General features: G+C 36.6%; 1 protein-coding gene across 1 annotated transcript; it reads right to left on the bottom strand.

The window, feature by feature from the left end:
- Positions 1 to 2,018: 2,018 nt before the first annotated feature.
- Positions 2,019 to 2,471, bottom strand: LOC122750805 (40S ribosomal protein S15-like). Its single transcript, XM_043997623.1, has one exon. The coding sequence runs from the start codon at positions 2,454 to 2,456 to the stop codon at positions 2,019 to 2,021; it is 438 nt and encodes a 145-aa protein (XP_043853558.1). The 5' UTR covers positions 2,457 to 2,471.
- Positions 2,472 to 12,469: the final 9,998 nt, after the last annotated feature.

Raw genomic sequence — 12,469 nt, 5'->3', positions numbered from 1 at the left:
ATTCCACATAGCAATAGATGCTTAATCAATGTACACTGATTAAGTCTTCCAAATTCTCCTCCTCCTTCCCTCCTCCCTTAAGAACTCAAGCAATTTAACCTAAGCTATACATGTGCAGTCATGCAAAACATATCAGACAAAAATAAACTTTAAAAATAGGAACTATCAACAACAACAACAAAATATACTTCTATCTGTATTCAGATACCATCGGTTATTTCTCTGTAGAAGAATTGTATTTTTTTCATGAGTCCTTCAGTATTGTCGTGGATCATGACACTGCTGAATAACTAAGTCATTTGCCACAGATCATCCTATAATATTGCTGTTATTTTGTATACAGCACATTTCACTTTGCTTCAGTTCATGTAAGTCTTTCCTTGTTTTTTTATGATAGCATTCTGCTCATTTTTAATTTTTTTAATAGTAGACTACATTTATATAGTACTTTAAGGGGAGATTTCCTTACAAAACACCCATGAGGTTGATTATTGCAATAGCAATAATAGCCAACTTCTATGTAGTACCTTATACCTGACAAAGAATTTTCTTCACAATAGCCCAGCAAAGTAAGTACCATTACCCTCATCCTCATCTTACATTGCTCTTGCCTCTGCTACAAAATTTTTCCCGTTACTATTCTTAACTGTGGTTCCCTCCATTCTATTCCTTTCCCATGATATTCATTCCATTTTCTATCTTCTTTTACCCTACCCCTCCACAATAGTTTTTTGCTTCTGATTCCCTCCCCCATTCTGCCCTCTATTCCTTCACTCCACCCTCCCATTCCCTTCATACTTTCTTACAGGGCAAGGTACATTGCTATACTCACTTAAGTGTGTGTTATTCCTTCTTTAAACTAATTCTGATGAGTATAAGCCTCATTCAATCCCCTGCTCCTCCCCCAAATTTCCCTCCACTCCATAAGCTTTTTCTTGCTTCTTTTATGTTAGATATCTTATCCCATTCTACCTTTCTCTTTCCCTTTCTCCCAGTGCACTATTTTCAATGCTTAATTTTATTTTAAAGATATTATCATGGGGCAGCTAGGTGACACAGTGGACAAAGCACCCACCCTGGACCCAGGACAATCTGAGCCCAAATCTGGCCTCAGACATAAGACACTCACCAGCTGTGTGACCCTAGGTATGCCACCTACATCTGACTGCTCCCCCCCAAAATGATAAACAAAAGATAAATGCTTTACAGATATTATCACTTCATAATCAATTCTCACCTGTACCTTCTGTCTAAATTTCTTCCTATCATCTGCCCTAATACTGAGAAAGTTCTTATGAGTCAGACATATTATCTTCCTATGTAGGAATGTAAATAGTTTAACCTTTTAACATCTCTAGGTTCTTATATTTGAAAGTCAAATTTTCTATTCAGTTCAGGTCTTTTCATCACAAATATATGAAAGTCCTCTTTTTAATTGAAGTCCCATTTTTCCCCTGAAAGATTATAATATGTTTTGCTATGTAGGTGATTCTTGGTTGTAATTCCAATTCTTTTGCCCTCTGGAATATCATATTCCATGTGCTCCAGTCATTTAATAGAGAAGCTGATAGCTCTTGTGCTATCCTAACTGTGGCTCCACAGTACTTGAATTGAGTCTTTCTGGATGCTTGCAATATTTTCTCCTTGATCTGGGAGCTCTGGAATTTGGCTATAATATTCCTGGAAGTTTTTCTTTTGGGATTTCTTTCAGGAGGTGATCCATGGATTCTTTTAATTTCTATTTTACCTTCAGCTTCTAGAATATCAGGGCAAGTTTACTGACAATCTCTTGGTTTTCAGGTAGTTCAATACTTTTCAAATTATCTCTCCTGGATATATTTTCCAGGTCAGTTGTTTTTCCAAGGAGATATTTCATATTGCCCTCTATTTTTTTTATTCATTTGGATTTACTTTATTGTGTCTTGATTTCTCTTAAAGTCATTAGCTTCCATTTGTTCAATCCTAATTCTTTTTTTTTTTCACTAAGAACCTTCTTGTTTTTACTGTTAGGATCTGGGTTACTTGAAGGGGATGAAAGGAGAGGAGGGGGTGGCTCCAATACCTGGCTGGCCGTGTTTCACAGGATTGTAGGTAATAGAGAATTCACCCAGGTAGTGTCCAATCATCTCAGGCTTAATTTCAACCTGATTGAAGGTCTTGCCATTGTAGATGCCCACCATACTGCCCACCATCTCTGGCAGAATGATCATGTCTCGAAGGTGTGTCTTCATGACCTCAGGCTTTTCCATAGGGGTTGCCTCCTTCTTGGCCTTCCTCAGGCACTTAAGGAGGGAATGCTGCTTGCGCCACAGACCCCAGTTGAGTCTCTGCCACTGCTGGGCACTGTACAACTGCATGAGCTGTTCATAAGACATGTCCAGGAGCTGATTGAGGTCCACGCCATGGTACATGAACTTCTGGAAGGTTTGTTTCTTCTTCTGCTCCAATTCTGCCATCTTGTCTGCTGTCAGAAAAAGGTCAATCCTAATTCTTAAGCAATTATTTTCTTCAGAGAGCTTTTGTATCTCCTTTTCCATTTGGCTTTTTAAGCTGTTGACTTTTTTTTCATGACTTTCCCACATCACTCTCATTTCTCTTTCCCTTTTTTCCCCTACCTCTGTTACTTTATCTTCAAATTCCCTTTTGAGCACCTCTATGGCCTAAGACCAATTCATATTTTTCAATGGAAGCTTTGGATGTAGGATTCCTGATGTTGCTATCCTCTGCTGAGGGTGTACCTCAATCTTCCTAGTCACCAAAGAAACTTTCTATGGTCTGCATCTTTTGCTGCCTGCTCATCTTGTCATTCTATTTCTTGACTTTTAACTCCTTCTTAAAATGGGGCACTGCTTCCAGGAGGCACTGTCCCAAGCTTCAGGTGGTCTAAGGTGCTACAACTTAAGGAGAGGCAGGTTCTTCACTCCCCTGGCCTGTTCTTGGTTCAGATCATAAGCTTACTTCTGGAAGATGCCTGATCTGCAGTTGACTCAGAGGCCCTGGCAGTCTCTTTCTCTGGAGCAGCCTGCCTGAGTCTGGACCTGTGTCAGCATGACTGTGGGGTCAGACTCCACTCCTGCCCTAGCACAGCAGACCCCTTTGGCGTCTTTGGCTGGAAAATAATCTCACCCCATACTTCTGTGGGTTCTATTGCTCCAGGAATTGTCCTATAGCACTATTTGGATATTTTTGGCTTGATCAAGAGGTTATTTACTTTCCTCCACCATCTTGGCTCCCAAATGAACGACATGTTGCCTGGATTTGGAAATACCAGGGTGCCTCATCCACAAACAGGAACTCACAATATTCAGTGGAATAAGAACCGCCTGTGGTTCATAATATCATAGACTTATAGCTGGGAGGGATGTTAGAGGTCACCTAGTCTATAACCATTTTAGAGATGAAGAAACTAAGGTTTAGGGTAGTTAAGTGGCTAAGCAGACATTTCAACATAGGTCCTTTGACTCTATATGTAGTTTTCTTTACATATCACCCTACTGAGATTTTGCAGAGTGGTGCTTTTCAGAGGCATTTTAAGCCTTAGTTATCGTTGTTGTTGCTGCTGCTATTTTTGTTCCTTTTCCCATTCCCATTATTATTATTTTTGTCATGGACATGTTAGGTATTTTGGTGAAACCTATAGACCCCTTCTCAGAATATCTCATAGTATCTGTCTGTCTGTCTGTCTAGCTAGCTATCAACCTCTGTGTGTATACGTATGTGTGTGTGTGTGTGTGTGTGTATATATATATATATGTATATATATGTATGTATATGTATGTATATGTATATGTATATACACACATAATTAATAATTGAAAAAATACTAAATTTAACTTGGATACATGTGAAAAAAAGGTTGTATATTTTTCTACTCTATTTCACAGATGTCCTAAAATTGCTCCTAAGATCCATTAGGGATCCCACAGAAACAATAAAGATCCATGGACATCAACCCTATTTCAAAGATCAATCAAGTCGATTCTTCCCATTAAGGATGAAGTTGAGAAATTATAATGTAGTGCAAAAAATCTATAAAAATAATTAAGTATTTACAAAATTCCATAACTAAATTACATAGTGAGTAGATATGATCTATCTGATGTAAATGGTAGATTTATCCTTGGGATTTCATGCTTGAATTATGTTTACATAGAAACTTTACCTTCTAAAACCAATGTGATGCTTCAGTTGTTTCAGCTGTAACTGTCCTAGAAAATTAATGGTTTTGTTTTGTTGTGTTTCATACAATTAGGCACATTACATTTGACTTTTACTTGGAAGGTTTTGGAAAAGACCTGGGAATCCACATGATTATTAGTATTTTTTGTTAAGTTTTCTTTAAGGAATGGAGGGAGAGTGGAATAGCACAAAGATCATGAAATTTGGAATCAGAAGGACCAAGTTTAAATCCTATCTCTGCTACTTGTTACTTAGTCAATATTTAGTAAATCATTTATTCTCTTTGGGTCTGAGTTTCCTCATCTCTTACATGAGAGGGATTAGAATTGAAGACTTCTAAGGTGTCTTGCTTTTTAGGTCAAATTCCAAGGATTGTGCTGAAATCCCTTACCCTTTGTTGAAGTGAAGATGGAACTTTCTGTGTCAGCAAGAAATGTCACACTTATTCTCCTGAGGTTAAAAGTAAGTCTGAAATGTGCTGACTGAATACTTTTGAGATGACCTACTTGAGGAAAAGAAAAAGAATTACATAAAATGACAATAAAAATAAAGTGTGAGTAAACACTATTATAGAATTCCCTTTCTTATGTGTTTGAGAATAGTAAAACTTCAGTTAAGTGGAATAATTAAGTAATAGTAAGTTCAGGTTAACCATCTCAAACTCAACACATACAAAACTGAACTCATAATCTGTCACCAACCCTTTCCCAACTTCTTTGTTAATGTTGAAGACATCACCATCCTCCCAATCACCCAGGCTCATACCTTCAGTTACACTCTCAATTCCACTCTCACATTTATCTAATATATTCAAGTTGTTTGGTCTTGTTCTTTTTACCTTCACAATATTTCTTCAATCCTCTTTTCTTTTCTGACACTGGCACTACTTGGGTGGAGGTCCTCATTGCCTCATGCCTTGTCTATTGCAATAGCCTTCTGATTGGTCTTTCTGCTCAAGTCCATCTTCCATTCAGGTACCTAAGTGATCTTTCTAAAGTGCATGTTTGACAACATCAATCCCATCATGACTCACTAAATGTCAGTGGTTCACTATTCCTCTAAGATCAAATATATAATCACATTTGATTTTTAAAGTTGTTCACACTCAAAGGGAACCAAAATCACAGCTCTATGTCAGGGTCAGTGTACAGTGTGTCCAATTGTGGCTGATCAGACCAATTCAAGCTCAGAAGGCTCTACCACAGGTTGGCCACAAATAGGCCATATGGACATTTGGAATGAAGATATCTCTAAATTTGCACATCTCATGTTTCTATTGAGCAACTGCGAATCTGCTTCACTCAAAGAGTACAGCACCTTCTTCAATGTGGGCATATCATATGGGGTGGTCCTGTGCCAGTGTCTCCCATGTCTCACAATCAATTCCAAATTTCTTGATCAAGATCTTGAGAGTGTCCTTATATCACTTCTTCTAACCTCTATGATAGTGCTTACTTTATGTGATTTCTCCATAAAATAGTATTTTAGGCAAATGCATGTTTGGCAACACAGCCAGCTCATCATACATGACATTCTGTTTCATGACTATGTGTTTTGACTGTTCCATACCTATCCTGACCTAATAAAAACTGTTTGATCAACAGTTCACCTGGGTCAGCAAACCTATCTCCCCACTCTTAAACTTTAGATGGCTACCAATTTAGTCACCATATCTGACACACGGGCCACATCTATGACATGCTGCACAACTGTCATCTCCTTCACATTCCAACTGACAGTACTTTAGTACCACCTCCTTTCTCCTGTGATTCAAAGTTAGGAGGGTGGAGCACTAAACTCTATCCAAAGCTTTCCTTTATAGTGGGCAAAAATTGGATTTCCATATCAACTCATATACTGATTCCCCAAGCTACTGGTGTAACCTCCCCAACCCCCACCCTGCCACATACAAACATTATCTTGTATTTATTTTATATATATGTGTATATACTTTAAAATGTAATATCATAATCCCTGATGGAATTTAAGCTCTTTGAGGGCAGGGACTGTTTTCTCTTTTTGCCTTTGTAACCATAATGCCTATCACTGTGCTTCTCAGTTAATAAATGCTTGTTGATTGACTGATTGCTGCTAAATTTGGGTAAAAATACATAAAATTGTTCAGAAGCTTCACAGGTAGCTGCTTTTGTGTTTGACTAGCTTTATGCAACTATTAAATGCTGATTCTAATTGTTAATGGCCAAAGTCACTTCAGAAAATACATGTGGCTCAGTCAATTACATTTGGCCATAAAAATATTTTGCTTTCCAATTAGTATTAGGCCAGAGATTGGGGCACTCTACTTTCACCAACAACCACTCAGGAAACTAAATGCTTCAGAAGTCATACAGATGTAAATAAAAGCCATAAGCTCTGAAAATGTCATAGCCTGAAGCCTTTTTGGTGAAAAACTGCAGCTTTGCCTCCCACTCATCTACCCCCCCCCAACTTCTCTGAATGTTAATAGAGTAATTACAAATGGAAATCTTTTCCAGCCTCTAGCTTGCTGTGAAAACAATTCTCCATCACTAAAACTTACTGAATTAGTTTGTGAGTTCAGTAGAGTCTAGCTATTATAACTCCAGGGGCATATGGACTAGAAATGTTGAGAACTGGTTAGGACCATAAATATCATATAAAATATGGATTTTTAATCTGATATCCTTGAGGTTTTTTTAAATTTTTTTACATTTGTATTTCAATAAAATTGATTTCCTTTGCAATTCCATGTGCTGTATTTTATCTTTTAAAAGTAATATTCTGAGAAAGGATCCATAAGTTTGAGCAGACTACCAAAGGGGCCCTGAAACACAAAAAGTTGAAAACATTTGAATACAACCACCTAATTTTACAAAGAAACTGAGGTCTAGAGAAGAGATGTATATGTGTGTGTGTGTATGCATATGGTGATGAAATCCAATTGACAGCAATTAAAAGGTTGGTGGTTATGTTAGACAGCATAGTTTCCATCTAGATTTGGTTTTGCAAGTCAAATTACACAAGAATAAGGAGTGGAAGGTGAGATAGAATTTTTAGGGAGTTAATTATGAAAGGGCGGAGAGATAATAGGAAAAAGAATGGAAGTGAATAGTAATCATTTGCCCAAGTGAAGGGTTTCTGTTGTTTTTTTTTTTGGGGGGGGGTATGAGTTTTTGGTTTTGTTTGTTTTTTTTTAGAATCGTGGAGACTTAGGCATGTTTTGAGCCTCATGTAAATTACCAATAGAGAAAATATTAGAGAGGGGAGGTGATTGACATGGAAGCATCTGGAGAAGGAAGGGAAAGCTAGAGCCAAGCACATGAATAAGAAGTGTGATTTAGTCAGGGAAAAGATCACCTCAATGTCCAACACTAAAGTACTGAGAATATAAGGGTTTTTTTAGGGAAAAAATGTCGTAGATACACACAAATTTTGGAAAGCATGCCAAAATTGTTTTTAATGACTAGGAAACTGGAATTTGAACTCCTTGTTTGAGAGCCTCATAGAGGATGACTTTTTCTTAAAGCAGCCAAATTGGTTGGCTTCCACTATTGGAAGATGGGTTGTGGGAAGGAGGCACCTGTTTTTCAGGCAGGAAAAAAATCTTTCTCAAGGTCTTGGTTCTGTTTCTTTTTCCATCGTCCTTCTGGAAAGGTCCTGAAAACATAGCAGATGTAAGAATAGACCTACTTCTTGTGTAAGGATTTGCCCACACAAGGAACCATTAATCCATATCCTGTAGCCAAGATATGTTCAGAGCAGCAAGAATTGCTAAAGTTCAGTGTTCTGGGGGTGTGTTGATTTTTCTTGAACCCACATCTCCAAAATAGGGGGAGTGAGAGAACCTAGATAATATTGTTTCAGACACTGATTTAGAATCAAGGACAATCCCTGGGTAGTATGATTCTGGAAACTGGTTATCTAGTGACATTTCCTAGGGAATGCTATTCGTACAGGTTACCATACAAGTAATTTAAAGTGCAGATAATCAGGGATCCAATTAATGAGAAAAGGGAACTTTTCTGAGGAGCATACCTTTTGGTGAGACAACAATATCACAAATGGATTCTGGAAACCAGAAGCTAAACATCAAGGGATTAAATTACAATGTTGTGGAGCAATACCTGGGTTTTATTGAGTTATTATTGATTTGAACTATTTGGACATTATTTATCCCATTGGGAAGCAATTTGCCTATCACTCCAAAGTATGCTTCTCTTTAACAGTAAGGGTAAATGAGATGATGCATCTGTCAGGAGGACTTCAGAATCCTGAAGTAATTGGAACACCCTGGAGAGGGTGAATTATGATGGTTGTTTTGATAATCATATGAATTGAGTATTTCTGCATTGTTCATTAGTTGCAGGAAATCTTTTATTCTTATGAAATTTAGTGAGGTAAAGATTGACTCCTACTTCTCTTTCTCTTTATTTTTATTTATTGTTTGGGGGCAATCAGGATTAAGTGACTTGTTGAGGGTCAAACAGCTAGTAAGTGCGTGAGGTAGAATTTGGACTCAGGTCTTCTTGACTCCAGTGCTCTATCCAATGTAGCACCTAGGTGTCTCTCTTTATATAGATACATACATATATGAAGTGATAAGCTGTATGTGTATATATATATATGTATATATATGTTCATATACATATACATATATGCATATATTTATATATATATATGTGTGTGTGTGTGTGTGTGTGTGTGTGTGTGTGTGTGCACAAACATAATTCAAAGCATAAATTGAAGTATGTCAACATTACAGAAAAGGTTAAGGTAATCTTTTGGCCAGGTGTTATATGTGATATTTTAGAATTAAAATGAGGAGAAAAGATATGATGGATTACATCTCCCTGAAATGATAATGTACTTTCTAATTATATAAGAACAAAATTGCCTTTATAGATACATCTATCTCACTTTGGGGATTTGATTCCAGTAACCTTATAAAGCATTTTCTTTGGTCCTTGGAATTTATGTAAGAAAATTTCAATAAAAATATATTGTAGGGCAGCTAGGTGGTGCAGTGGATAGAGCACCAGCCCTGGAGTCAGGAGGACCTGAGTTCAAGTCTGGCCTCAGACACTTAACACTTACTAGCTGTGTGACCCCTGGCAAGTCACTTAACCCCAATTGTCTCACAAAAAAACAAATTTTTAAATAAAAAAATATATTGTATAAATAAAAAGTTAATAAATTATTATATGCCTATAATTAGAATTGTCAATATCTTGTTTGTGAAATAAGTATGTATAGAAAGATAGATACATGTATCTATACATATTTGTAAATATACATGACTATATGTATATATGAATATACATATATATGTATATGAATATGTATGTGGGTGTTCTAATTAAGAAAGCTAAATTTCAAGTTTTACAGACTGAAACTGTAAGAATGTCACTTAATGCAGCACTGAACAAACATTTAAGTGCCTAGTGTATATAGATCACTAAGCTTGGAACTGAAGGGAGACATAAAATGTAAATGTCTGGGCCTTGCCCTTTGGAGCTAACAATCTGAAGTGGAATGAAACATACATTAATACAACAAGGACTTGTGAATTTTTTTAATTTTGCGTATATATCTCCCTCCATTGTACAAAACCATCTATAATATATAGGTTTTGAGGCTCAGAGATATTAAGTTATTCCCATGATCATATAACTGTCAGGGATGGGATTTGAAACAATGTCTTCCTGACTCCAAATTCAACATTCTATCCTCCATGGGACACTTTCCCTCTTTAAATTATCCTCCATGGGACACTTCCCCTCTATAAATGGATATCCTTAATGTCATTGTTGTGGTGACATGACCTTTTCCTTTTGAATATGGTATTAAAGCTGTGGCTGATTAACTAAAATAAGAACCTGACATTTTCCATACCAAATTGGGGAGGGGGTGGAAGGTTATAAAGTTTATTATATATATATATATATATATATATATATATATATACCTTTTATATATAAAGGTTTTAGGCTACCAAGACTTTCAAACTTATAGGTAGACTACTTCTCACTAATCAAATATGGCTCCCTCATCTTCCTGGTTCATGCCATAAAACATTCATCCCTTTGTTCATAGAAATAAGTAATTAGATTGACAACTATTTGCAAAGAACAAAGAAAAAAAAAGATTTTGTTTAAAGTATCCTTAAGGGGCAGCTAGGTGGTGCAGTGGATAAATCACCAGCCCTGGATTCAGGAGGACCTGAGTTCAAATCCAGCCTCAGACACTGACACTAGCTGTGTGACCTTGGGCAAGTCACTTAATCCCAATTGCCTCACCAAAAATAAACAAACAATAAAGTATGCTTAAACCATGATTTTACTATTATCATACTTGTTTTTAAATCTCTAAAGCATTTTAAAATTTGCAGGGCACTTTCATAAATATTATTGTATTTGCTTCTCTAGTCCTGTAACAAAATCTGTGTATAGACTCTTGAAAAGAAGAAAGCAAAAAGGGAATTATATATTCCATTGTCAATACTGCTATTCTTAATTATCATTGAGTGTGTTAGATGTAGCTATATTCTTTATGCTACTGGACTTGTTTTCTTTTGAAGAGGATAATTCAAAGACATAGAGAGAGGATTCTTTTTTGTCCATTCCCCAACATTTGACCATAAAGCCTTTTCAAATGGATAATTATATGTGCCACTAAAAACAATAGAAAAATCTAGTAAGCAATTTATACTTCACCACAGTTTATTGAAGGATAAAGCATAGTTGGTCATAGGTCAGACAGATCTATGGAATTTCTGGCACTATGTCAACTGGTAACCTACTGAGAAAAGCACCAGAGGCTATGGGAAGGATTCAGGATGGAATTTAAGTGGGATTAAAGTGTGAAGTTGTATTTCTCTTGTTAACATTAAAAAAAAAATCTTTAACACAAATCATCAGCAAAGTTAGAGGATCTATAGGATCTTAGCTCTTAAACTGGAAGAGAATTCAGAGGCTATCTAGTCAATGACATTTTATACATCGGGAATCCAAAACACATTGATGCTAAAACTTATCCAAGATCACTTAAATAGTCAAAATCAGGGGTGGAATTTGAACCCATTTTCTCTGACTCAAGTGTTAGTGTTCTTTCCACTATACAATTCTGTTTTATAATCAAGCCCGGGAGACCTAGAAACATTAATTTACCAGGATATACTTGGCTTGAAGTATCTTTTTTTTTTAAGTTCATGATTTCTTTGGGAGAGGGGCACAAATAAATCTTGGAAGAATTTGAAAACCTGAATTAGCCTCAAATGTTCTATGTGGCTATTACCAGAAAACAGGGCAGATGTAGTAGAGGAGGGGATTTTCAAAATTATTTCAGAACTGACATTTATTCAGGGAAATTTTGAGAGTGCCCTTATCTCAGGGTGGGAAGTCTTTCTAATTCAGGTAATAATAATTATCCAAGGGGTGACCTTAAAGAAACTATTATAGCTGGCAGGAGGAGAGACATGCAGAGAGGAACTAAGACTGTTCAATAAAGCTTCTTCTTGTTGTTTCTTCTTCCTTCTCAAAAAGGACCATGACATTAGGGTGATGTCATGACTTGCACTGAATTGAATTTAGCTGAGGAATGGCTATGCAAGGTCACCAGCCTTACTCTCTGCTCCGGAGCCATCTGGATCCAGTGGCAAGATATTGATCAGGATAACTGGAGATGGCCCCAGATATTTAAGGCAATTCGGATTGTGACTTTCCCAGGGTGAAACAGCTAGTAAGTGTCTGAGGTGAGTTTTGAACTCGGGACCTCTTGACTACAGGGCTAGTGCTCTGTCCACTGTGCTACCTAGCTGCCCACAAAATTCTTTTAAGCAATCATTAAAGGAAGACAGTTGAAATTTTAACAGGCAACTATGTGGCTTAAAGAAACTATATGTCAATGAAAACCAATTTAGTATGGAAGCAAAAAGTGTAGCAATTAACCAAAATAAATCAAAGATTGATTTTACTTAGGAAAGATATATCCCTAATGAGGGCCACAGTAACAGATGAAGGGATCCATTCCTATATAAGATTGTCCATGACAACCTTAATTCTACTAGTGGAATTAAATACATCATAAATGAAAAGGACACACTAACAGACAAGTGATGAAATAAAAGTACCATGCACTCAGTTTTATGATTCTCAGGTTCACATGATGTAACAGTGATAGAACTACCTGAAACATCATTTTGAATATGTCATATTACCTATGCACTTATATACTCATTTTGACATATTCCATATTCATGGGTGGGTTGATGTCAGCATGTGATGAACAACATACCAACTAGAATGATGTCATT

Source organism: Dromiciops gliroides, chromosome 3 (genome assembly GCF_019393635.1).
Source record: "Dromiciops gliroides isolate mDroGli1 chromosome 3, mDroGli1.pri, whole genome shotgun sequence".
Taxonomy (NCBI): Eukaryota; Metazoa; Chordata; class Mammalia; order Microbiotheria; family Microbiotheriidae; genus Dromiciops; species Dromiciops gliroides.
Note: the sequence above shows the minus strand (reverse complement) of the source record. Positions and strands in the feature narration are given on the sequence as shown.

What these genes read in the sequence shown, in the direction of transcription:
- LOC122750805 (XM_043997623.1), bottom strand. Translation starts at nt 2,456, where the DNA reads ATGGCAGAATTGGAGCAGAAGAAGAAACAAACCTTCCAGAAGTTCATG.